General features: G+C 41.3%; 2 protein-coding genes across 17 annotated transcripts in view; one reads left to right on the forward strand and one right to left on the reverse strand.

Annotated features, from left to right (window-relative positions):
- Positions 1 to 3,524, forward strand: part of BOC (BOC cell adhesion associated, oncogene regulated) — an 86,026-nt gene extending 82,502 nt beyond the window's left edge. For 11 of the 13 annotated variants that reach the window (XM_082394657.1, XM_082394655.1, XM_082394647.1 and 8 more), the window contains 4 exons: positions 518 to 753; positions 935 to 1,011; positions 1,493 to 1,686; positions 2,776 to 3,524. In XM_082394657.1, the coding sequence (XP_082250783.1) occupies positions 518 to 753; positions 935 to 1,011; positions 1,493 to 1,686; positions 2,776 to 2,963 (695 nt within the window). In that variant the 3' untranslated portion in view covers positions 2,964 to 3,524. Of the gene's footprint in view, positions 1 to 517; positions 754 to 842; positions 1,012 to 1,492; positions 1,687 to 2,775 lie in introns of those variants that run through there. The other 2 variants (XM_082394648.1, XM_082394651.1) reach the window with 2 other exon arrangements.
- Positions 3,525 to 6,087: 2,563 nt separating this feature from the next.
- Positions 6,088 to 27,387, reverse strand: part of CFAP44 (cilia and flagella associated protein 44) — a 126,421-nt gene continuing 105,121 nt past the window's right edge. For all 4 annotated transcript variants that reach the window (XM_082394611.1, XM_082394612.1, XM_082394609.1 and 1 more), the window contains 7 exons: positions 20,242 to 20,352; positions 18,802 to 18,932; positions 17,616 to 17,732; positions 16,533 to 16,734; positions 12,873 to 13,033; positions 11,213 to 11,347; positions 6,088 to 7,740 (listed from right to left, as the gene is read on the reverse strand). In XM_082394611.1, the coding sequence (XP_082250737.1) occupies positions 7,567 to 7,740; positions 11,213 to 11,347; positions 12,873 to 13,033; positions 16,533 to 16,734; positions 17,616 to 17,732; positions 18,802 to 18,932; positions 20,242 to 20,352 (1,031 nt within the window). In that variant the 3' untranslated portion in view covers positions 6,088 to 7,566. The remainder of the gene's footprint in view (positions 7,741 to 11,212; positions 11,348 to 12,872; positions 13,034 to 16,532; positions 16,735 to 17,615; positions 17,733 to 18,801; positions 18,933 to 20,241; positions 20,353 to 27,387) is intronic.

The raw sequence follows: 27,387 nt of genomic DNA on the forward strand, positions 1-27,387 counted from the left end.
TGAAGTGGGAGTTAGTCTGTGTTCTCTGCATCCCTGGAGCTCAGCACTTAGCTGGCTCTGTGTTCTTTTACTGTCTCAAGCTCTGACCACGTACTCATACTTTCAGTTGACCCTGCCTCTTCCTGCTTCTTTGGGTCTGTGGCTCCCTTGAGCTTTCCCCCTAATCCTGGGTTAATCTGATTTATCCACTAATTTCTGCTTCAGATGGCAACACATCTGGTCAACTTGCTTCATTAAATATTGCTCCTTCTGTTCACTTGCCACTTCATTCTCCCAAATCCTGATCCTGTGTCTCCTCTCCCTACTGCAAAAAAAACGTCTAGATGTTAGGAAGAAGTGGGTGACAGGAAGAATTTTCCGAGAGAGAGAATATTCTCTCCCCTGGCGCAATGTCAGCTCCCTGCCCACCTCATTTGACCTTAAGTCCTCAGGAGTTTTCTGAGGTTCACGTGGGACTTTTTCAAGCTGCCCCAGGCCTCCTAGACCTAAGCACAGCTCTATCCTTCTGTTCTTCCAGAACATACAACAGACCTGGGTTTTCCTCGAAGTGCCCTTCTGCCCTCCTCCTGCCAATACACTATGGTACCACTAGGAGGGCTCCCAGGCCACCGGGCCAATGGGCAGCCCTACCTCAGTGGCACCAGCGGACGGGCCTGTACCAACGGGGTACATGTGAACAGGGCCCGCCCTGCAGCTGCCATGGGCTACCCGGGCATGAAGCCTCAGCAGCGCCGCCCAGGGGAGCTTCAGCAGGTAACGCAGTTCTGGGGGTGTGGGCGCGCAGGGACGGGTCACCATGGAGGGCGTGGCCGGGCCACCTCCTGAGGCTCCCTCCCTTCTAGCCTCTAATCCCGGGCTGCTGGGCCTGCTCAACAACGAATGGGGACGTTCCCCGGACTCTCTGATGTGACCCTCTCGTTACTCGTTTGGGCAGCAGGATGACACCAACAGCACGCTGAGGCAGACCGTTCTTGGCAGTGGATGTGACCCCCCCAGTCACCAGATCCCCAGGTACCCAGGCCCCTCCCCGCCTTCCACCCCTGAGCCCCAGCGCGCTCTCTCTCGCTAGTTCCTCAAACCCAGCGTCAGTCACTGAGAGGTGAGCACTAGTGCTTCCCTCACGATCCCCTCATCTGACAAACTGCTCCCCTGGACTCTTAGCCTAAGGGGGTCTGTGTTTGCAGTTATGATGCCTTTTCTGCTCAGCAGTTCCTCCCTCGCTTCTCAGGCCAGAGCAGCCCCGCCCAGCTGGCTCTGCCCATAGGCCCCACGTCCTCTCATATACTCAGGACACGCATGGAGTCAAACGGAAGGAGACTAGAACTGCCTGTGGAAGCGATGGTGTGGCACCTCTTGATGTCCAAAGGGGAGCAGCCCCTGCCCCGCCTGAGCCCTGCCCAGCTCTGCTGCCTCAGACGGGAGCGGCCAGGGCAGTGGGATCCAGGCCCACGCTGCCCCTACCTCACCCCTCCGCCTGGTTTTGTGCATGCAGGGCTCCCAAGTCTAACCCGGACGAGGGCTCGCTCTTATACACACTGCCCGATGACTCAGCTCACCAGCTGCTCCAGCCTCGGCAGGGCTGCCACCGCCTCCAGGAGCAGCCAGCAGCCACGGGCCAGCCCGGCATGAGGCGTGTACCCCAGGGTGCTGGGCTGGAAGCCACGTGGGACCCTCTTTTCCACCCAGGTCAGTGCTGAGGGCAGGGCGGGCAGTTGAACAGGCTGGGGACGGGGTGAAGTGTAGGCATCCACAACGCGGGAGTGACGTGCAGGCGGGGCGAGAACCGTCCCTGAAGGCGGTGCTTGGTGAGGACCATCCACAGCTTGTATATCCGAGATGGGGGTGCAAAGGGGAGCTGGCCACCTCCTTCCCTGCTGAAGGCCCAGCAGATCTGCGGGGAGTGTCAGGTGGGTCCGACATGGCAAGCTCTGTCCTCAAAGGCTGAGAGAACGGGCACTTCTCCATTTCAGAGAAGGAAGCCCTCTTGGTCTCAGCATTTCAAGGCCACTCACACATTCCCGCCGCCTCTCATCACACTAAGAGGCACTCTCTAATCACTCTGAAGTACCTTGCTTTGTTGGGTCTTGTCTCTTCATTAAGGAATGAGGTCGCATCCATCATTAAGCCAAGTTCTCACATCATCAGAACTCTGTGCTTCCACAGGACTTTCCCTCCAAGGGACTCGGTGCACAGCGCGCCCAGCCCGCTGTCCTTCTCTGTGCCCATCTTTTTGATACCTGGCTGGGCACAGGCTGGCTCAGAGAATTAGCTGGTGTTTCTTAGCCTCCACGGTGTGGCTTCCGGGTCACATGCAGCTCCCAGACGCTGGGAGATGAAATTCTAAGACAGGTACCTCCTAGAGCCAGACCCCAGTAGCATCCACACGGGACTCCCTCCATCGGGGGCCGTGAGTCGTGAGTGGGATGGTCATGGCCAGAAAGCATAGCAGAAGGTTGAACTAGCAGCCCACACCTGGAGAGACCAGAACTTTCTTGCACGGTTCCTGGGCTCAGCTGACTTCATCTGCCCCTGGTTACAGGGTAGATGCATGAGGGTCTCCACGCTTTCACCACTGGAATGTGCAGGGGGGACGTGGGTAAGAAGTGGCCCATACTTAGAGGGAGTGTAATTGTCCTTGCTGTGGTTGTAGGTCTCTGTCCCTCCTCTAAAGCCAGTAGCCAGCTCCCGTCCCAGAGAGAGGCTGACCCAGTACTGCTGAGCACTAGTTCCTGGTCAGTCTGGATTCTAACGTTTCCCACTTTTCTCTCCCCTCAGGGCCCCGGTGCTGCTTGGGCCTCGTACCGGTTGAAGAGGTGGCCAGTCCTGACTCCTGCCCTGCGGGGAGAGGAGACTGGTGTCCCCAGCACCCCGTGGGGGCCTACGTAGGGCAGGAACTTGGGATGCGGCTCTCCCCCAGCCCACCAGTTCACGTGTCTTTCGAAACACCACCTCCTACAATTTAGGCAGAAGCTGATATCCCAGAAAGACACTATATATTGTTGTTTGTTTCTTTAAGAAAGAGAGGAAATTGGTATTTATTTTTCTATAATAGCCATATTTATATATTTATGCACTTGTAAATAAATGTATATGTTTTTTATAATTCTGGAGAGACATAGGGAATCCTCCCCTCTGAGGTCTGAGGTGGGAAGCAAAGAAGCCGCAACGGAACAGGAGTCAACGGGGAAAGAGCAGCACAGACTGAGGAGGCAGCCCAGCCCGTCCCTTAGACCCTCCGCCGCTGCCTGGGCCCCTGCAGGAGGCCCACAGAGAAGCCCGTGGAAGGAGGACTCCTAGGCACACTGTCCACAGTGACTGCAAGGGAAGGGCCAGGGCCATGCGATCAGAGGCTGCAGCCACCCGTGACAGTGGCTGGATCTGGTGCTACAGGAAACGTTTTCCCAAGATGCCCGTGAGACTAGACTAAGATGTGTATAGTACTATAAGCATTAACAAACCTTCCAGAATCAATAATCTGTGGCAACATAGCTCTGTAAAAATAAACACTGTGATGTCTAAATAAATGTTTAGTCTTCCCTGTAACCTACAGCTTAGTCATGTAGAGTCAGCATTCTCTTTCGATGTTAGGATTCAGTCTGAGTATTTGAAGAAACATCCACTTGTGATGTTTTCAGATCCATCGAGGAGAAATCTGGAAAAGGTAGCCAATGTTTCTAATTTTGTCTTTTTAAATATTGACTCTCAGTTGTGTTCTCATTAATGCAGATGTGTGGTAACTGTTTAGTCCAAGAGGGACACAGTGTACAGTGGGCGAGGAGAAGCAGATTCGCCGTTCCCTGACCGGACTTGAGGTAAAGCTTTGGTCAGATCGGAAGGAATGAGACTCATCTTTTCTATACAGGTGTGTGTTGAAGACTAAGTATTTTCTCCAAAATGCCATTTCGTGAAGTGCTGTGCTACAGGTGAACATATGGTGCCTGGTAAAATTCACTTCCCTTCTTTCCAAAGACACAGCGACGTGGCCAGAGCAGTTGACTCACTAGTTGTTTAAAATCAACATTTACTCACTGCCGTCCAACCACAGGATCACCCTTTGTCCGGGCAAGTGGAAGTAGATGGAGGCTGAAGCTTTTTGCTTAGAGCCCTACCACACTTTAACTGTTTACAGGAGGGAAATGTACCTTCTAGATTTCAGTAAAGTTGAGTTACAGATGAAATGCCACTTGAAACACTTAATCCTGTTCCGAGTCATCAGTGGCAGACCCTAGCTTCACACTCCAGTCACAAATTGAATAAAGTCCTAGGAAAGCCCCAGGAGGTGATTGATGGTCTAGGGCAAGTGCGCCCTCTGCTGGCCAGAAGAGATTCCTGCACCCTTTCTCCATCCAGCAGCTAAATTGGAACATGGTTTTCAGAAAAGCAGTATTTTAAAAATATTTCAAGAAATGAAATGAAGGACTGTAGGAATATGGAAATGATAGGAAAGGAGACGTAGAGCAGGGAAGAGAAGAAATAAGATATTGTGACTTCAGACACAATCTGGCATCAAGGGCCTAGAGGTCACTTCCAGGAGGGGGACAGATCTCACCTCTCAGATCTGAGCTATAACTCAACTTCTAGCCCATTGGCTTTAAAAAAAAAAAAAAAAAAACTCCCCTGTTTTTTTAATGCTTGATGATACCAGTGGTTGGCAAAGTAAGTTTTGGTGAACTTTATGGAAGTGGTATGGTTCCAGTGCTGTGCAGAAAGCAGTTTTATGTGACAACAGTGCTTTTAGCTCTCAAAAAAAAAGCCTAGGAATGAAAAAGCACTTCTAAGGCAGGTTAAATGAGATAAATGTGCATATTTACTTTAGCCAATTGCAGGAAAGGAGGAAAAGGTTAGGCATCAGGCCTTTAAATTTTAGCCTAGAAAATGAAACAGCTTAGATATTCAGTTTCATTGCATCTTGCATTTCTTTAGATTCAGGTTAATTATTATAGTGCCTTTTAAAAATCGGATTCAGTCAGCAATGGCTATATAAATTAATCAAAAGGAAGAGTAAGACCTAGTTGGGCAGGAGCTGGTGGTGGTGCGGAGTTCAGCTCATGGCTTGGGACAGCCCAACAGGACAGGCTGAGTCGGCAGGAATGAGTAACTCCTTTTCCTGTGAAGTTCTGCCAGAGGGGCTGGACTCTACAGTTTTCCTTTCAATGTTGAGATTTGATGATACTATGGACGAGGGTTCAAAGTAGCCAAGGGGCATTAACAGTTGATCTGCAAGTAACTCAGGCTGATTTTTGGCCTCTTTCAAAGGTGAGGCCCCCTTCTCTAAGGGCACAGCAGGAGGCAGAGAACAGTTGTTAGATCAGGAGACTAGGACAGCTTTCCATCCACCCCCAGCCAGGGCTGCACCCTGGTGCTCTCCTGCTTGATATTAAACCTCCCAAAGACTCAGATGCTATAGATTCAAGACTAAGCCTGGGATCAATGAAATGAAATGAAAGCTATCATCTTTCTCTCTTATCTAATTCAAAATCAAAATGAATTAACTGTATTGTCAAATCCCAAACATGCTGTATGAAAGCCTAATATTGTAAACTTTAGTGATTTTTGTCTAGTTCAGTTTGGGAAAAAGTAATAATCCTGACTGGTTTTACTCTAAGAGAGTTGATAGACACATGGAATCCTTGACATGGCTCTTCCATAGACTAAATTCATTCTTGCTGCAATTAGAATCACAGGATTTCAGAATGGGAAGAAGCCTCAGAGCTTATCCAGATCTCTCATTTGTCTGATAATGAGGCCCAGGAAAATAATGTAATTTTTACCCTAGCTGTCACCACAACAAGGGGATAGTGTCTCCTCCGGGACCACCCACTGTATCCAGGCGGTCGCTCAGGGTCGTAGCCAGCCAGCCAGTGATTGATAGTAGCCCTTCCTGCTCCAGCCAAGCTTCAGATGGACGCAGCCCCAACTCACAGCTTGACTACAACCTCGTAAGAGACCTGAGCTGGAAACACCCAGCTAAGTAGCTCCCAGCTTCCTGACCCTCAGAAGCTGGGTGAGATAGATAATGTTGTTTTAAGCTATGTTTGGGGGTAATTTTTTATGCAGGAATAAATAAGTAGGTAAAACACTCAGAACTATGACTAGCACATTTTTTTGAAGTGCTTGAAGGGCACACATAGTTTAGGGCGTACAGCAGAGAATGTGATGATAAAGGGTGCTCTCCAGTAGAAAAGCTGCTACATCAGAGTTCTGTGGTGATAGGCACAAACAGTAAGCTATTTGGACCTCTCAAATAGGAGAATGAAAGGATCTTAGAGACACAATAGGCCAAGTGGCCGCCTGTAACATACATATATATTCCAACATACAAAAGAACCCATGTCCTGTCTATAATTTTGGGGGGCAGATCAGCAGGCTAGCCACAGGTTAGGAAAACTTGACCTTGCTGAGGTCACTTTCTACATTGGTGCAATATTGCCTTCTTTACCTTTCCTTTTCGGTAACCAATTCATATTCTGGGAAAGCCTCAAGGGAGTAGCTCATTAAAATGGACCCATAGAGCACGGAATTTAAAGTGCTATGTTCTATTACTAACAGGAATCCAAATATCACTGAAATCATTCTTAGATGATGAATTCTACTGACTACTTACCCCCAAACCAAAAGAATACTCTCAAATTAGTTTAAATGTTATGTACAATCAAAAGTGATTATTAGAGTTGATCTCTCAGTGATGGAATCTATTTCATTACTTCCTGATCTATATCAAAAAACCAGCAAATGACTGAAGTAGAAACAGAAAGAAAACGGCACAGGACATGAGAAACTATAGGAAATACTTAGAACACTGGTGGAGTTGCAGAAACGTTCAGAGAAGAGCCTCCTTCTTAACCATTTTGCAAAACAAACACACTTCTCTGCTCCACCCAGAGCTGAGGAGTTTGCTAAAACTATGGGTGACTCAGGAAGCTGATTATTTTTTTGCTTTATGCCAGTCTAAAGCAAACTGCTCTGCTCTTTCTGTCTGCATTTCCTGAATCCCGACCCCTCAAATAACTGCTTTATGAAGTTAACAATGTCAGAATTCTAAATTGCATTTCTTTTTCTCAGATATTGTTGGCAAAATAGTTTTTTTTCTCTTGTGTCCTCTCAGAGAATACCTGATAACATCAAAGTTTATTTTCCAAGGATCCAACGACCAAGAAAAGGAAGTTTTCTCATAGTTTGCTGAATGATCGATTTTCTTGCCAATGGCTAAGAATTCAGATAACCAAAAAACAAATTTCCTAAAACGGGATATATTACCGACGGTTTCTGGCAATTTGAGGTAACAGCCTCCTAAGACTTCATATTCGACCCAGTTGGTTCCAAACACATCTGCAATGGTTCAGTTCAATAATAAGTAGCTGTTGGGTGCTGTAGTCAGTTTTAAGATAAGCAGTTGGGGGGAAGTTGTTAAAACTACATGACTGGATGTGGTTTTAGACTTTCAGATAAGTTCACTTTAAAACAGTAGGATTGTTGCAGGCGACAAGGAAACAGAACTTCTGTTGAATTAAGTGTCAGAAATCTTGGCTGGATTTGAGAAAAAAGCAAACTTAGGGCCCACGGGCTTCATTCATTCTCTTGTGTAGAGTGAATTGGGGGGAGAACAAGGCCACCTTTCTTACGCAAAAGAGCAACCTCTTCCTTTAAGGCCAGAATCCTTTCGGCCTGGACGTGGATCAATTCAGTGACCTTCTCTCTTGCCACAGTGTCTGCTTTCCGGGGGCCCTGGAAGGCGTTGCCCTGTTGAGAGAAAACACCTCCCTGCTTTAAGCACCATTTGGACTATGGAAACACCCCTGTCTTAATTTGTCTTTTAGGTGTGCCTGACTTAAATAGCCATCGCTCCTGATTTTAAGAAGCCTTCAAGTCCTCCACTGAAATCCTACCATTGGAAAGGTGTCCCTTTGAGCTAATAAGCAACTCTTAAAATGCAAATCCCCTTTAGAGGGTAACTCATTAAGCTAGCTATCAGTCACTCATACCCTACAGGGCTCATCGCTGGAATTCTAAAAGGCCAGATACCTCCTTTTCCTATACAGCCCATATCTTGTTTTCCAAAAAAGAAATCTTTATTCCCTCATCTGATTTCTTCCCCTGCCCAGCCAATTCCTGCTCATGTTTCAGACATCATTTTTAGGGAGGATTTCTTTACCCCATGGGCTGGGTTAGGATTCCTGCTCTATGTTCTGTCAAATCATCCATCACACATCATTGTAGCTATTAGACTGAACCATTGGAAATTTGTGACATGTGACCATTTTTTAACCTAAAAAGTAGCCGTTTCATATGGTTTGACCTAAGTGCTTGTTTGATATCTTTCTTGCTAGATCCTGTGCCTTAGAAATAGAGCCCAGAAGGCCTGGATCTCACCACTCTACCCAGCATCCGCCCTAGAACTTGTTACATAAGTAGATGCTCAATAAATCTGAACGTGCATCAAAGGAAGGGACATAACACCCAGTATCTTCTCTGTGCCAGGTGCTTCGTGTCTGCGACCTCACGTGATCCTCACAACTCAGAACCAGGTGGTGGTATCCCAATTTTAAAGATACAGAAACTGACAGAGGTTTATGAACTGGCCCAAGTCACTATAATATTAAGGACCGGAAGCAGGATGAGAGCCGGGTTCCCTGAAGCCAAAAGCCCAGGATCTGTCTGTTACCCCACTTACTATGGCAGCCCTTCCTCATAAGTAGGGGTTGTCATTACCCAGTACCTTCTTGCCTCTTCTCCCTTGCCCACCTTCACTTCAGGGGCTGTGAAAACTAAACACTAACCTTAGCCAGTTTCTTTTCCAGCTGGGAGTGGCTAAGTAGACGTAGCAGAAGACATTTGCTTTCTTAATGAAAGGGACACAAGAGACTGGCATTGGGGCAGCAACCACAGAGCTGGGGCAGCTGTCTGTGACTCTGAAGGAAACTTCAGTCACTGAGAGAGTCACAGAGATACTGGCCCTGACATCACAGCCCCACTAAACTAAAACCCCTCAGTCATCTCCTGCAGACTTCTTGTTAGGTGAGGAAAAGCACCCCTATTTGTTTAAGCTACTCTCCAAAAGTGGGGCTTTTGGTTACTTGTAGCCAAATGCACAGCCCCTCATGCCCAGTCAGTCCAGACAGTCACTCTGAAGTCACCTTAGCTTTTCCCTCATTGTCTTCACCATATCCAAACAAATTTTGGCTCTTCTTATTTTGAAATGTCTTTGACCCTTGGTTTTTTGTCCTTACCATCTTCATCCCAATCCAAGCCTAGATTGTTGTAAGAGTAATAGCTATGGAGGCAGACAGCCCTCAGTTTAAAAACAAACTTCCCATTCACTGCAGCTCTATTTACAATAGCCAGGACATGGAAGCAACCTAAGTGTCCATCAAGGGATGAATGGATAAAGATGATGTGGCACATTTATACAATGGAATATTACTCAGCCATAAAAAGGAATGAAACTGAGTTATTTGTAGTGAGGTGGATGGACCTAGAGTCTGTCATACAGAGTGAAGTAAGTCAGAAAGAGAAAAATACCATGTGCTAACACATATATATGGAATCTTAAAAAAAAAAAAATTGGTTCTGAAGAACCTAGGGGCAGGACAGGAATAAAGACGCAGACGTAGAGAATGGACTTGAGGACACGGGGAGGGGGAAGGGTAAGCTGGGACGAAGTGAGAGAGTGGCATGGACATATATACGCTACCAAATGTAAAATAGATAGCAAGTGGGAAGCAGCCGCATAGCACAGGGAGATCAACTCAGTGCTTTGTGACCACCTAGAGGGGTGAGATAGCGAGGGTGGGAGGGAGACGCAAGAGGGAGAAGATATGGGGATATATGTATACGTATAGCTGATTCACTTTGTTATACATAGAAACTAACACAACGTTGTAAAGCAATTATACTCCAATAAAGATGTTAAAAAAAAAAAAAAAAAGACACTTCCCCACGCATTAGCTCTGAGCGCATGAGCACGTTACTTCACCACTCGGAGCTTTGGAAAGTGGTATTTTGAAGATTCAATGAGACAGCCAATGGAAAGAGACCATACATGTAAAGCTATATATATAAAGGTATACTATGTAAAGAGACCTACACAATTAATTTCCTTTCCCAGTCAACTGATCTGCCTCCAAACTCTTCCCTCTCCAAAGTATCTGGACGTTCAAAGCACATCAAGTCAACAGATGTTTACTCACTGACGACTCTGTGAAGATTCTGTCTAGGCATCACCCCTCTTGAATACTGCTGTGACTCTTCCCTCAAAAATTCTTTAGTGGATAAAGGGCCTTTGATATTCAGATTCTTGTCTTCCTCTCTATTTTAGTTGTAAACCTCCCAAAGCCTCTTATTCATTCTTTCTTTTGGACTTTTGCTTAGACCAGTGATTCTTCAGCTCTAGCATGCAGCAGAATCACCTGGAAGGCTTGTTCTGGATTGCTGGACCCCTCCCACAGAGCCTCTGATTCTGTAGATCTGGGTGGAGCCCTAGGATCTGCATTTCTAACAAGTTCCCCAGGCGAGGCAGATGCTGTTCTTCAGGGAACCACACTTTGAGAACCCCTGGCTTAGAACATTTCCTGGGCGCTTAAAGAAAACAAAGTAAAGAAAACCAAGAGGAAAAAAAAAAACAAACAGCATTTTTGCAGGTACTATTAAAAGATTATAGCACATAGTTCAGAATATGCCATACATGTGTTATGTCCCTAGAAGGCAAGGCTTAACTAGGGTGAAACTTTAGAAATAAGTATTATCCACCACATACTGTGTATTAAGTACTACTAGGTTAGCCTCAATAAACATTATCTAAAAGCAAGTTGAAAGCCCTAAAAAGTAACAAGTGTTTTAATAAGTAACCTGTGGCCTCCCATAATTCAGGAGGCCCGCTTTAGGTCAAAGGAAGTAAACCTGTATTGGAAATGGATGTTTGACACCAAATTCAGGGAGCATGTTGATATCATTATTTACACCTAAGTAACCTTACCTCTCCAAGGGCCAAGGCAAATCCCTTAATTAGTACTTATATGAATTCATGGCACCGACTAGGCATACAGTAAAGCTAGTCCCTCAGGCTCATTGTAATGTAAACGGTATAAACTCAGTGTCCTCAGGGAACGTGGGCCAGAAACATCCAAGATCAAGGTTTGTTTAAAAGCCAGCACTTGATATTCCCTTTATAGAACATCCCCAATTCTGACAAAAGGTCTGAAGAAAAGGAACATACCTGCTGGTTCTGTAGAATATTCAGCTGAGAATCAAGTTTCTTCTTTTCAATACATAAATCATTCATCTGATGAAGTTTTTTGGTGTGTTCTTTTGTCTTCATCATCAATTCCCGTCGCACTTGAGCAATCTTTTCCTACCAGGGCAGAAAGATGCAAAATGGATTAAGTGAGTGAGGAAACAGAGAAAAATGAATGTCCGGATTTGATCAAAACCATCAGACAAATGGAGTGATATGCACATAGAAAAATACAATAAGCCAATAATATCAGAAGCAAGTGCACTGGGTCTGGTTTGATTAAAGAAGAATGTAAGCAGGATGAAAGTAGGTAAAAATAAGATAGACATCACTCCATTGTTGAGAAATGACATTAGTGTGCATACTGAGTGATGGTATTCATTAATTAAAAGGGAGAAAGATCCTTTAAGCAGGAAATGTTCCTGTATCGCTTTTTCCCCAGTCTTGGCCCAGGATCCTCAAGATGACCGGCTTGAATGGCCATACATCTGCCAGTGGCTTTCCTTTGTTCTCCTATTACTCCAACAAATTATTTTAGATAGCACATATTATCTCCAGCACTACCCTGATAGGGACCAGTCCCACTGACACGAACACTGAAGTAATTTGTTTCTTCACAGTACAGTGGCAAATCTTCGATAGGAAAAGATGAGACAAGATAGCACTAGGAGGGACTTCCTTGGTGGTCTAGTGGTAAAGAATCCGCCTTCCAGTGCAGGGGACGCAGGTTCAATCCCACATGCCATGGGGCAACTAAGCCCATGCACCACAACTATTGAGCTTGCGCACATCAACTAGATCCCACGCGCAGCAAACTACAGAGCCCACGTGCCACAACTAGAGAGAGGAAACCCGCACACCACAACTAGAGAGAAACCCGAGCAGACCTTGCGCCGTCACAAAAAAATCCCGCACGCCTCAACAAAGACCCCGTGTGCTGCAACTAAGACCTGACACAGCCAAAAAAAATAATAAGGAAAATAAATAAATATTAAAAAAAAAAAAAAGATAGCGCTAGGAACCTCTCCTCCTACCCTATCTACTGTGAAGACAGAAAACTGGAGAAGCCACAATTATTTGTGGGCTTATAAAATCTTTGTAAAAGTTCCTGTCTCTGAATCAGGCTGTAACTGGGGTACTGCCTCATCTCATGGCTCCGGGAACAGTGTAGGCATTTAATACCTTCTAAGACCCTACCAGCTAAATAGTATATACCTTGTTATAAAACGTATTACTCAGAGATGTTTTCCTAATTTCCAGAATGGAAACAGCATGCAAAAGCTATGTAGAATAATACAATTAGGTCCTCAGAGTATAGCAGTTCATGTCTAACACTATTAGAACGTTTATACGTTAATTCAGACCTCAGAGTGGAATCTCTCTGTAATCTTTCATGCCATTTTGCCATCATATTTACATGAATCCTGGACCCCAGACCCAGTGCTAGTGCTTTCATCCCAAAATAGACCAGTGGCTCAACTAAGTGAACGGTAAGAAAGCCGAGACAGGCTTAAGATCATGGAGGAACCAAGTGGGGCTCACACACGTGTCTCCAGTTGTACAGACGCTTCCCAGGAACCACTGAAAGCTCACCAGGAGTTCTTGCCTCCACCCAGTGGATCCCCTGCCCTCTCATCCTAACCTCCCACATCTTCATTTCCTTTGCATTCGATAGCTCCTTTCGAAGTTTTTTGATCTTTAGTTCTTCAAGTGTTGTATTCACAGAAAGTGTCTGAAGGGCTTCTAGGTTGATCACACGGCCAAACTTGCTGACCATTAGTTGACTGACTGTTTCTTGCATTTCTAAAAGAAGACAGTCACTGTCAGGTTGTTCACCAGATCCCACTGTTATTAAATGAATAATACCAATACCAATACCATTCTAAGGAACAGCTTTTGCAAGAAGATGATAAGAGATTTTACGTTACCAGTTGGGTTTTCCTCTGTGACTTTTCACCTACTACTTTCCTCACTTAGAATGCACATTGCTCTATTGTCTTTTCATCTACTTCAAATTCCTGTGTAAAAGGGACTCATCTTTCCCAACTGGCTACACCTTCTGATCTGCCCCTCCTCAGATTATTCATGGGCCCCAATGGGATTATGAAGCCTTCAGTTTTTAATGTTTTATTACTGATCTCTATAACATCTGGTGTTGAGAATAGAACAGTCACTGAACAGAAGTTTCCATCTTATTCCAAGTAAAAATGTTAAAATCCTTGCAGTGGTTCACCAGGTCCTACCTGTCCTGCTCTGCCCCTATTATCTCTCCCACCTCCTTTCCCACACCTCTCTCCTCATTTACTCCAGACACCTTTTTCTCAACCTTCTCAAACATTCCAGGCTCACTTGGATATTCTCATATGGAATTGTCTGGAATTCCACTGTCTGGAATTCTTTTCCCGAAATAGCCACATGGCTCACTCCACACAGCCCATTTTCTGAAAACAAGTTGTGAGACTGGTGAAAGACTCATTTCCAAAACACCCATTTCTGAAGGTGTGACCAAGTGTAATTTGTCCCTTAACCAGGGAGAACCACATCTTAGTAAGTATATCACCTTTCCAGGGAGCTCTTCCCTGGCCTCCTATGGACCTCAGCACTCTTTCCCAGTCCCTTTCTAATTTTTTCTTCTTAACAATCCTCTCCATCTAACATGCAATATGTTTTACTTTTGTTTACTGTGTTCCCTCAACATGTGAACACAGGAAAACCTGGAGAAAATTCCATTTGTGGAGTCTGAGCTCCCCAAGAAAGTATAATCTCGTAACACAAGATTTTCTCAGTCACCAGAGTCCCCTAAGTGAAGTCTGAAGGCCCTAAGGTATAACAAGATGATGCAATTCTGTTACAGTACAGGAATTTGTATTCAGGTATATAATCGTTATGGCTGAATGATAATGGTATAATCAGCATGGCTGCCATTTTGCACAATCCAGGGAGGGTTATTCATTTCTATTCTATGTGAGTGGCGCCCCATGGACTTGTGTCATGCGGTGGCCATGATAATCAGTGATGCAAATGAAATGACTGGATTATTTGCACATGTGGGGCTAGCCTGTGGCTGGCTGCTTGGCCTCCCTCAGGAAGAACCTGGACTTCCCCCAGCTAGCCCCATACAACAGGTGCCCTCTCCCAAGGCAGTCTCATGTACTAGGACATGGACTCTGGTCCTTGCCCTTCCCACTGTGGGGCCAGCCTAACAACACCCTTCTCCTGACTCAATTAGGCCAGCTAGTGTTCCCTGGGGACATAAAGGCTTCTGGAACACTCCCCATCCTCTGTCCCCACGGCTGCAAGCTGTGCTCTCCTTGAAAAGGAGAGAACTTACCTCCCCACCCCATGTTCTAGACTCTCCTCTTCTTCCCCATTGGGTCTAGGGATGGAGGCAGGCAACAGTGAGTGACTGTGGTGTTTCTCATCACTGTTAAGCATTTGTTCTCCGAAATACAGGAAAGGAACCCACTCCTAGCTTCACCTTCAGAATTAGGAGATCAGTCTTTAACCAGACTCACAACTTGCTTTCAGAAAACGGACCGGGGGTAGGAGAAGAACTGAAAGTCACTGAATAAAACTTGAACCACGTGGGACTTTTTTTTTTTTTTTTAATTTCAACTAACATTCCAGAAATGTGAATACTTCATTTCATCTTCTTCACACATTTTTCCAAACTGCGAGGTTACTCAGATGGAAGTAAGCTTCTTTCCTCATTTTCATACTAGTTTGTTCCTTGGTTTGACAAATAGTATTTCCAAATATAAACAACATTCACAGGCTACAGAAGCCAAAGGAATGTGAAGTACGTGAGAAACATTGGGGCCTCAAGGTTTATACCTGAGAAAACTCTATGTCTCAAATAAGTGTTATTCAAACATAGAGTCCTAACATGTATTTTAAAATTTTATAATCCAACCATGGATTATATAATTTTATATACCCACCCATGAGGGTAGAACCATCATCACTCATTGGAAACTGACCTCTACAAATCCAAGCAACCTGGATTGACTGACCGCTGTATTCTTCCCATTATTTTTCTTTTGAAATTTTCTTTTAAAAAATATTATTCAATTGTGGTAAAATACACATAACAAAATGTACCATTTTAATCTTTTTAAAGTGTACAGGTCTGTGGCATTAAAGTAGATGCTATTATAGTATTGGTAATATTATTGTTATTAAAGTTGGAATACTTCATCACTTACACATATGTTCCATATATCAAATATTCAAAAGGTATTTTAAAAGAATTGTCTTTACTCCATACATCTTATATTATACACCTCAATTCCAACTGAATTAAGAATGTAAATGTGAGGAACACTACTAATAGAAGAAACGATAGAAAAATATCTTTGTGACCTCAAAATAGGAAAGGATTTCTTAAGACAGACAGACAGACAGACACACACACACACACACACACACACGCAATGAACAAACTATAAATAGATTGATAAAATTAATTATATTGAGATTTTTAAATGTCTGTATCCCAAAAAGATACACTAAATAAAGTAAAAAGGTGAGACACATATTAGAAAAGATTTGAAGTGAATGTAATGGACAAAGAAAGACATAAAATATAGGAAAAAACTCCCTACAATCAATAAGTAAAATAAAAAACAGAAGTAAAAAAATGGGCAAAGTGTATGACAGGCAAGAAAAGGAAACACAAATAAACAGCAAATAAGCTATGTGAAGACATTCAACCTCAAGGACTTAAGGAAACAGTGAAATACAATTTTAACATCCATGAGGTTGGCAGAAATATGAAAGTCTAACAGTATTAAGTGTTGATTAGACTATGGAGCCCAGGAAATTCTCACACTGCCAAGGGAGAGAAAAGGGTACAACCACTTTGGAGGGCAACTTGACAATACCCAGGAGAGCGGGTACCCACCCCCCTGTCACCCAGAGCCCCCAGTCTTGGGGACTCACCTCCTTCCACACATGCACAGGGAGACATGTACAAGAAGGTTCACTGTAACACTGTCTGTAATCATGAAAAATTACAAGTACCCTAAATATCCATCAACAAGAGACTGAAGAAAAACTCCTTTATAGTCCTACAATGGAATATTGTAGTACCAGTTAAAGTGAGTAATTATCTGTAGCAATATGGATTACTCTCAAAAACTGGTTTAATAAAGTGAACTGCAAAATGATAAGAATAATATTATATTACAGTTAAAAACATGCAAAGGCACTTTGTATACTGTGTGTGGATACATCCATATGTATATGGACGTGCCTGGTGGTTGATCCTGATTACTAACTAAGCCACGGGCTTAATACTCACTCTGTATAGTGCGGGCCATCTCTCTCTTTTCTCGGGTGAGCTGTTTACGCCTCTCCCGGCATTCTTTGTTAAGTTTTTGCTGCTGGGAATTTTCCTCGTGGAGCTGGACAATTCGTTTTTGCAGTTGTCCCAAGGAGTGGTTGGAAAAGACCAAAGTTCCAGAAAGATCACTGGGTATTTCTCCAAATACCACATACTCTATCTACAAAAGCAAAACAAAACAGAAATCAAAATAGACAAAGATCAAGCTAAATTTAAGGTCATGGAAAGCATAAGGGAAACACTTCTTTCTCTGTCCCTTGTCACCACTGACTAAGGTAAAAGTAGGAAGCCACTTTCAAATAGAAGTCACATTTTGTCCCTCTGGGACAGCACTTCTTTCCAAAAACACCATGCTTGATATCTACTGCATACGGATGGAACAGACATTTCAGGGTTGGCATATTAGGCAAATTGCTACAGATAGCTAATCCTGTTTGGGTCAGGTTAAACAAGATGTATGTAAGGCTGATCTTAGGTTTTTCTTCTAACATACAGCTTTCTCTATTTATGTGACAAAACATGGTAAGATGGGCTTTCACTGATATGATCTCTGCATTTTAATGTAAGTTGTAGTTTGAGCGGGATATAGAGATGAACAAAGAGAGGGGAAAAAGAGAAAGAATATTTTCCTTTTATCTTAACCTCCCTCATTAACAAGTAGAGATTAAGTGAAGATAATTCTTGCATCATTAGTTCATGTCTACTTAAAGATGGTGTGAAAAGTGACATGTGTCCAAGAGCCAAGATTTCAACCTCCAAGCCATTCCCTTAAGTCATAGGCTTCTCATTTCTTCAGACTTGAAATGATTCACCTTTCAAAGTGATAATGGACCACAGGGAAATATACATGTTTTCATATTATGCTTTTATAACAATCTCAGAAGGGGTAAGAAAAGTTGGGGTGTCATTCTACAGGTAGATTTCTCAGCCAAGGACTGCACTTCTCCCCCCTAGTGGCCCATGAAGTTTTCTCTGGAAAAGCCTGGGTGTCATATGGCTTTCCTGCTCAGACAGGGTGGGGCAACCTCTCAGACCCGTCACCTGGTGGAGCTTGAGAGGAATCACAACCAGCAGTTCATTCAACCGCTGCTGCTTCTCACGTTGATAAGCCTCCAGGGCCTCCTCTGCCATGTTCAGATTAGTTGCCACAATGTTTACCTGTGGAAAGGCCCATGTGTGAGATGTTGAAAAGATTCACGAATATATACCCAAGGTGGTAAATGAAGCCTTTCTGGGAGGAAGCAAAAGCATGAGCTGGATCTGCTTTGTTGGGCTGTGATTAAATGGACGATCCCAGTCTGCAACCCAGGAATGTATATTATTCTCTTCCTGCTAAGTCATGATCCACACCACTTTTTCAATTGTTCCAATGACCCCAGAGTTGTATAGGTTTTGTGAATGAAAACTCAGAAGACTTGTCCCCATCTCCCTTTTGTTTTCTGCAGAAAAAGCATCTCTCAGCCTGGAATGTCTTTGTCAGGATAGTTCAAATCTCATTTGGTCATAATGACGTCAATAAACAAGAGAAAAAAGCCCTTTAAAGTAATGAAACTACTAACTACAGTATTTCTAAAGCACATGCTTCATCTCCTAAAATACTTGAAAGTTTTCCAAATCATTTCCTTTTTCAAGAGGAGAAGCAATCTATCAAAAATATTTCTGAATACGAGTCAAGTGATGCTGCTCTAGGAAAGAGTACCTAAGAGGGAAACTGAGCAGATACAGCAGAAAAATCAATATAATTGTACCAGAAGTTTAGCTTAGTGGCCTCCCACATGGAATGCATACACCCCAGAGTGTCAAAGTGATCTACTGGGGTCCAGAAAGAAGTTTCAATTTCTATTTATTTTTATCTTATTCTTTTTAATTTCTGTTTTTGCAAATGTTTCATAATACATAAAATATATTAGTACAATAGTTCATGTATATAATTTATAAATAAATATAGATTTATTGTGGGAATATGTGCTCCACAATTTTTTTACTTATAGAAGTATGTAATCAAAAAAGTTTGGAGGCCAATGATTTAGATAAAGAAAGTCCCAGTCATTAAAAGAGCAATGGCCCCTCAACCACAACTGTAAATGGATATAACATGGGAAATGTCTGTTCTCTTACAAGAAGTCCTAACTCATGCCATTGCTGTGAAATAGCAACATTATAGCTCCAAGGAGGTATAGCTTGTTGGGAGAGGATAAACAGACCTGAGAAGGGCAGACCAACATACTTTTTTGGACAATGTATCATATTCCTTTCTGAGGTTATCAATCATTTTCTTTTCTTCAACTAAGGCCTCTTCAATGTCCAGCCTTTTCTCTCGAAGTTGAAGGGCCAGTTCAAAGAGACCCATATCACAATCTGAAAAGACAGTCAAAACAATAAAGCGGCCCCATTTGTTAGGGAATGTAGTACTACAATAAGTGTGGACTTTGGAGCTTCAGAATTATTAATGTCCATCTACTCCAGCAAGGTTCCATCACACTTAGGGCTCCAGGTAGAAATTATTCCAGGTAGAAATTATTAATGGTATTAATAATCATGATAGTGGTTATGATACTAGTATTGATGTTCTGAGCAGTGCTCTGAGCCAGGCTTGGTGCTGGGTCCTTTATGTACCTTATCTCATTCAAGGCTCACAGGCCCTGCTAGGTAGAGACTATTGTTCCCATTTTATAGGTCATGACCACCCGACCACCATAAGTCTCAGAGAGGTCACACAGCTGATATGTGACAGAATGGGATTCAAGTACAGTATCTCTGTATTAATTTCCACTATATCACACTGACAGCCACATTTATCCACTGAGTAATTGATAAAGAATGTGAAAATATAATGGATCACTACAGTGGAATTTAGGAACCATAGCTCCATCCCAAGTTCTACCACTAAACTAACTGTGAGCCTTTGTTCAAGCCGTTTAATCCTGCTATAAAACAACAAGTTGCACTACTTGTGCAAAGATTTTCTAGCTTTCTTCCACTCATAAATATGATTTTAAGGAGATTCTTATTTTCAAAATCAAAACAAGATTTAAACTTTATTTGACTTTAAAATTTGATTTATAATTTATATGAAATACCTAGGAAAAATAATTTCAGATCAAGAAGAAATAGTTTTCCTACTGAACCATTCATGTATTGAGCCTGTAAGAATATTGGTCTGGACTGTAAGAATATTGGACTGTAAGAATATTTCAGACTGGTTTCACCAGTGAAAACAGTGAATATAAATTGCCAAGCATCTCCAGGAAATGTAAAAATTGCCCTTACAAAACAGGTTTGAAATATGAAAACTGAATGGTTTGGCAAAAAGGGAGAGCTTTATAAAAATATACTTAAACATATATTTTTATATATACACACACATATATAAATCTTCTGTTTCTCTATAAAATGAAACTTTCTGCATAATTTATGACTCTGAATCAACTAGAGATTGTCTGCAGATTATTTAATTGGGTACTCATAAATAGCTGCCTCAAGAAACAGAAAAGTAATTGTCCAGAGAGCCCCAAAGAGTATTCATTAGACTATACTTCATACATATTAAGCCATCCTTTCCTTAAATATCATTATGAGACAATCGAGAAACCAAAAAAAGGGAGTTTTTGGTATTATCAATCCACAGTCACAAGTAACAGAGAATGCATGGTTTTATCCTACTTACTTGTTGGGCAGATAGAATCATCAAAAACCTCATCTTCAGATCCAGACTCATCCTCATCACTCTCCAAGCTGGATTCTTCTTCACTTGATTCATCACTTTCTTCATCTTCATCTAAGGACAGAGGGAAACATTGTTAATAAGCAGAGAAGTTCCTGTGTTAAGACTTTAAAAATAAATCATTTTTCAATGAGTTAGTTACTAGGGAAACAACAGGTAAATAAGGAAATTATTCAGTATTTTTAGGAGAATTTAAAATGGTTACGGATACAGAGACCACAAACTCAAATGCCTGCAGAAGGTTGTGCAATTAATTTCAATGCATTGAGTCAGAGAGGGTTGAGATCAAGCTGCCAAGCCGCTTATGCTGTGACCCACCTAACACACGCTTGGTTATACAGTCCACAATTCCTAAATCACAGTGCTCTGAAAACAGAAGATTTTCATAACTTCTCTGAACCGAAGTAATACCATTTATAATCTTCACTTAACCTACTTAGTGTGAATATTCATGTCTTGCTGCAGAAGTATTACGATGTTTGATTTAGAGATTCTGCCCCAAACCTTGCTGTGGGTGTTAGTTGACAAAGACTCTCGCCTTTAACCAAACTTGAGTCAGACTCCTCTGAGTCCTCTGACTAGTCCTTGACCTTGAACTAAATGGGCTCTGTCCTGGGCCCATTTAGTTCAGTTTTAGCAAGAGTCCTGCTGAGTAATTCCTCACCCTTGATATCTGGTCAAATTCCTTATTCCCTACCATCAATATCTTATCACTCTGGCCTGCCTTCAACAAAAACCCTGTTAGGTCAGTTTAGCAAAGAATTACCCTACCTCTTAGTAATTTTCTATCAACTAACCCTGACCGTGCTGCTTGGCTATAAATCTCCACTTGCCTTGTTGTATTCAGAGTTGAGCTGATCTCTCCCCTACTACAAAATCCCATTATAGTGATCCCCCTGAATAAAGTCTGCCTTATTCTTAACAAGTGTCATGAATGATTTTTTTCCTTTAACAATGTCATATTTAATATCTTTTATAAAATTTTTTGAATACTAAAATACATCTGCTACCAAGAGTTTTGGATAAGGAATTGTAGACCTCCCCCACTCAATTCTAACCCCATTTTCTTTTAAAACACCTTGAGCCCATGTGTGAACAATTGGCAATTTCTATTATATGGAACATCAAAAAATAGAGATAAGAAGTGGAACTTATACTCACTAGAAGATTTGTTAAATTAAAATGTCTCAGGACTTCCCTGGTGGCACAGTGGTTAAGAATCCGCCTGCCAATGCAGGGGACATGGGTTCGAGCCCTGGTCCAGGATGGTCCCACATGCTGAGGAACTACTAAGCCTGTGTGCCACAACTACTGAGACTGCACTGTAGAGCCCACGAGCCACAACTACTGAAGCCCGTATGCCTAGAGCCCGTGCTCCACAACAAGAGAAGCCACCGCAATTAGAAACCCACACACCGCAACAAAGAGTAGCCCCCGCTCACCACAACTAGAGAAAGACTGCACCCAGCAACAAAGACCCAACGCAGCCAAAAGTAAATTAATTAATTAAAAAAATTAAAATGTCTCTTAAAATGACTACAAGTGATCTGTACCACCTTATGAAATAAATCAGCAAAGTTTAAAATTAGGCTTTAAAATTCTTACATAGATTTCTGTTTTCAGGAAAATGAAGCAGATCTACTTCCCCTATTCCTCCCACTAAATACAGCCCAAACCCCTGGACATTATATGTAAAACAAACACAGGAAGACTCTGAGAAGTGGAAAGAAGAAGGCAGACCTCCTATGCACCTCAAACCCTGAGGAACAACACTGTGGTGAGTTCCTTGGGCCTTTTTTTTTGCCCTGTATCTCAGAGGTGGAGAAGACTAAGCAACCTGAAACGCCAACAGGTGCAGATAAAGAAAGGCCCAACCAGAACCTGCTCTCTCTAGCCAAATGACCTCACCATGCTGTCAGTAGAGATTCTGTGGGGATCTGGGACTCCCATCTGCACACAACAATAGTAAGGAGATCTCCCTTCCCTTGGGTGAAAAAAAAGGCTGAGTACCTCCACCTGGCAGTAAGGAGGATGCACCCACTCCTTCCTCTGGCAGAACAGTGTTAGAGAAAGCCAAGTAAACCAGAAGATTTAAATAAGATACAGAATCTCATACATAATATGAACGTTTCCAGCTCTCAACTGAAAGTCATGCATCATACCAAGAACCAAGAATATCTCCAACGGAATGAGAAAAGACAACCAATAAGTGTTAATACTAAGATGACAGAAATGTTAGAATTATCTGACAAAGTACTTTAAACAGGCAAGATAAAAATGCTTCAATGAGCAATTATGAACACACTTGAAGCAAATGAAAAAATACAATGCCTCAAATAAATAGTCTCAGCCTGTTTGTTTATTTATATAAAGAAGAACTAAATGGAAATTTTAGAACTGAAAAATACAATAATTAGAATAGAAACTAATGGATGGGTTCAACAGCAGAATGGAGGGGACAGAGAAATGAATCAGTGAACTTGAAGATAGAACAGTAGAAAGTAGCCAATTTGAACAACAGAGAGAAAACAAACTGGAAAAACAAACAGAACCCAAACCCCAGAGCCTCAGGGAACTATGGGACCATAATGAAATGTCTAACATTCATGCCATCAGAGTCGCATGAAGGAGTGAGGAAAAGAGGGGGTCTTTAAAAGGACTTGAAGAAATAATGGCTGAAAACTTCTCAAATTTGGCAAAGGACATAAACCTACGGATAAGTTGAATGAATTCCAAAGAGGATAAATCCAAAAAAAATCTACACTAAGACTTATCACAGTCAAACTTCTGAAAACTAAAGAGAAAAAAATCTTGAAGGCAAACAGAGAAAAGGGGATAAGCAATTTGAATATCAGAGGGTTTCTCATCAGAAACTATGGAGACCAGAGGAATTGGCACAATATTTTTCAAATGCTGAAAGAAAAGAAATGCCAACCTACAATCCTATACCCAGTGAAAATGTCTTCCAGAAAAAGAGGAGAAATCAAGACATACTCAGATTATAGGAAAATTTTTTAAATTGCCGCTAGTATACCTGCCGTAAAAGAATGGATAAAAGAAATTCTTTACACAGAAGGGAAATTATTTTTTAAAACAGGAAACTTGGAGCAGAAACATGGATAAATACAATAGGCTTTCCTCCTCCAAGTGCTTAAATTATGTTTGATAATTGAAGCAAAAATTATAACATTGTCTGATATGGTTCTAGATGTATGTAGAGGAAATATTTAAGACAACCATATTATAAATAGGGAAGATAAAGAGATGTAAAGGTAGATGAGGATTCTATACTTGACTTAAACTGGTAAAATGATGACACTGGTGGACTGGATAAATTATGTATATATAATGTATCCATAATATATAGAGCAACCACTAAAAAAAGTATACAAAGAGATACATTAAAAAGTGCTAGAGAAAATTAAAATGGAGTTCTAAAAAAAATGTTCAAGTAACCCACAGGAAGGTAGGAAAAAGAACAAAGACAGAAAACAGAGAAAAAGAACAAATAAAAAATAAAATGGCAGACTTATGCCCTAATATATCAAATGTAAGTGGTTCAATATACCAATTAGAAGACAGAGTAGATGAAAAACATTATTTGACCATATGCTGTCTATCAGAAATTCATTTCTAATATAATTATATAGTCAAGTTGAAATTAAAAGGAGGGGAAAGGCATATTATCCAACTATTAATCAAAGCAAAGCAGGACTGGCTATACTAATATGAGAAATAGACTTCAGAGCAAAGAAAATTACCCAAGACAGAAAAAGACCTTATATAATGATAAAAGTGTCAACTCATCAAGAAGACATAGCAATATTAAATGTGTATTCATAAAACAACAGAGCTGCAAAATATGTGAAGTAAAAACTGACAAAAATGAAAGGAGAAATAGACAAATCCATGATTATATTTGGAGACTTCAACACCCCCTCTCTCAACATTTGATGCAAAAACTATACAGAAAATCAGCAAGGATACAGAAGACCTGAACAATATCATCAATCAATAGAATCTAACAGTAATAAAACACTTCACACAAAACAGCACAATATACATTCTTTGCAAGTGCCCACAGAACATACACCAAGATTGACTGTATGTCAGACCATAAAACAAATCTCAGCAAATATAAAAGAACTGAAATCATACAAAGTGTGTTCTCTGACCACAATGGAATCAAACTAGAACTTAATAACAGAAAAATAACAGGAAAATCTCAAAACACTTGGACCTACACAACACACTTGTATATAATCAATGGGACCCAGAAGTCACAATGTAAATTTTAAAACTACATTGACCTGAATGGAAATGAAAATGCACTTGAAAATTTGTGGAATACAGCTAAAGCAGTGCTGAGAGAGAAATTATAGTACTAAACTAGAAAACAGGAAAAATTCTCAAGTCAATGATTTAAGCTCCCACCTCAAATCCTAGAAAGAGGAGTACAAAATAAACCCAAGGAAGCTAATAGTAAAGATAATAACAGAAATCAATAAAATTGAAAGCAGAAAAATAATAGAGAAAATCACTTATACAAAGAGCTGATTTGTTCTCAAAAAGATCAATTGAATTGACAAACCTCTAGCAAGACTGAAAAAAAAAATAGGAAGATAAGAAACAACTTACCAATATCGAGAATGCAACAGGTGATATTACTACAGACCCTGCAGATGTTAAAAGGATAACAAGGAAATACAATGAACATCTCTATGCACATAAATTTGCTAACTTAGGTGAAATAGACCAATTCCACAAAAAATACAAATTACCACAACTCACCCAATATAAAATAGATAATTTGAATAGTTCTGTAACTATTAAGAACATTGAAATTCTAATTTTAAAACTACCTTGAAGAAATCCATTGGCCCAAATAGTTTCACTGGAGAACTTTACCAAACATTTATAAAGAATTGCCATAAATTCTTTACAATATCTTTCAGAAAAATCAAAAAGGAGAGAAGACTTCCCAATTCACATTTTGAAGCTATTATTCTGATACTAAAACCAAATAAATATAGTACAAAAACAGTACAATGATCCTCATGAATATAGACATAAAATTTCTTAACAAAATATTAGCAAGTAGAATTCAACAATATATAAAAAGAATTTTACATCACACCAAGGGAGATTTATTTCAGAAATCCTAGTCTGATCTGGTAATCAGTAATCAGCCAATATAATCCACCATCTTAACAGGCTAAAGAAAAAAAAAATCACGTAATTGTCAATGCAGTAAAGCATCTGATAAAATTCAACACCCATTCATGATAAAAATTCATGAAAAATAGGAACAGAGGGGAACTTCCTGAACTTGATAAAGACTATCTATGAAACACTTACAGGTGTTTCTTAATGGTACAGGTAGCATACTTAATGGTGAAAGATTGAATGCTTTCCCCCTAAAATTGGACTAAGGCAAGGATATCAGCTCTGAGCACTCTATTTCAAGATAGTACTGGATGTTCTAACCAGTGCAATAAGGCAATAAAAGGTAATTGGCATACAGACCAGAAATAAATAAAACTGCCCCTTTTTACAGATAGAAATTCCCAAGGAATCAATCAAAAACCCCTAAAACTGGGCTTCCCTGGTGGCGCAGTGGTTAAGAATCCGCCTGCCAATGCAGGGGACAAGGGTTCAAGCCCTGGTCCGGGAAATTCCCACACGCCGCGGAGCAATGAAGCCCGTGCACCACAACTACTGAGCCTGCGCTCTAGAGCCCAAAAGCCACAACTACTGAGTCCTCGTGCCCCAACTACTGAAGCCCGCGCGCCTAGAGCCCGTGCTCCGCAACAAGAGAAGCCACTGCAATGAGAAGCCCACGCACCGCAACGAAGAGTAGCCCCCGCTCACCACAACTGGAGAAAGCACACACGCAGCAAGGAAGACCCAATGCAGCCAAAAATAAATAAATAAAATAAATAAATAAATTTAAAAACAAAAAAACCCCTAAAACTAATAAGCGAGATTATAAGATATAAGATAAACATCTAAAAAGCAATTATATTTCTATATACTAGTATGAATATGTGGACACCAAGATTAAAAGCAAAATACCTTTTAAAATTACTCAAAAAAAAGGGAAATGCTTTGGTGTAAATCTAACAAAACATGAACTTGAATTGTATGTTGAAAACACGATGCTGATGACAAATCAAAGCTTTACATAAATACATACTATGTTCATTCATTGGAAGACTCAACACAGTAAAGATGCAAATTCTCCCCAGATTGATATAGAAGTTTAACACAATTGCTATCAAAATTCCAACAAGATCTTTTGTAGGTTGAGAAAAAAAAATTCTAAAATATGGAAATATATAGGAGCTGGAATAGCTAAAACAATTTTGAAAAAAAAGAATAAACTGGGAGAAGTTAGTCTACCTGATTTCAGAACTCAATAGCTGCTATAATCAAGACTATAGTATTGGTGGAGAGATAGACACATACATCAATAGAAGAGAACAGAAAACCCAGATATAGAACCACACAAATAGGCCCAAATGATTTTTGACAAAGATCAAAAGCAATTCAATGGAAGAGAGACAGCTTTTTCAACAAATGGTGCTAAAACAATTGGAGATTCCTAGGAGAAAAAAAACCTTGAGCAAAGTCTCACATCTTATACAAAAATTAACTCCAAATGGATCACAGACTTAAATGTAAAATGTAAATTGATAAAACTTCTAGAAAAAAATAGGAGAAAATCTTTGGGACCTAGGGCTAGGCAAAGAGTTCTCAGACTTGACACCATAACAAGATCCAAAAAGGGGAAAACTCAAGACATACAAACAGCTCATACAATTCAACAACAAAAAATAACCCAATCAAAAAATGGTCAGAAGACCTAAATAGACATTTCTCCAAAGAAGAAATACAAACCGCCAATAGGCACATGAAAAGATGCTCAACATCACTAATTATTAGAGAAATGCAAATCAAAACTACAATGAGGTATCACCTCATACCAGTCAGAATGGCCATCATTAAAACTGTATAAATAACAAATGCTGGAAAGGGTGTGGAGAAAAGGGAACTCTCTTACACTCTTGGTGGGAATGTAAGTTGGAA

Source organism: Balaenoptera borealis (assembly GCF_965194805.1).
Source record: "Balaenoptera borealis genome assembly, chromosome: 5".
NCBI classification, from domain to species: domain Eukaryota; kingdom Metazoa; phylum Chordata; class Mammalia; order Artiodactyla; family Balaenopteridae; genus Balaenoptera; species Balaenoptera borealis.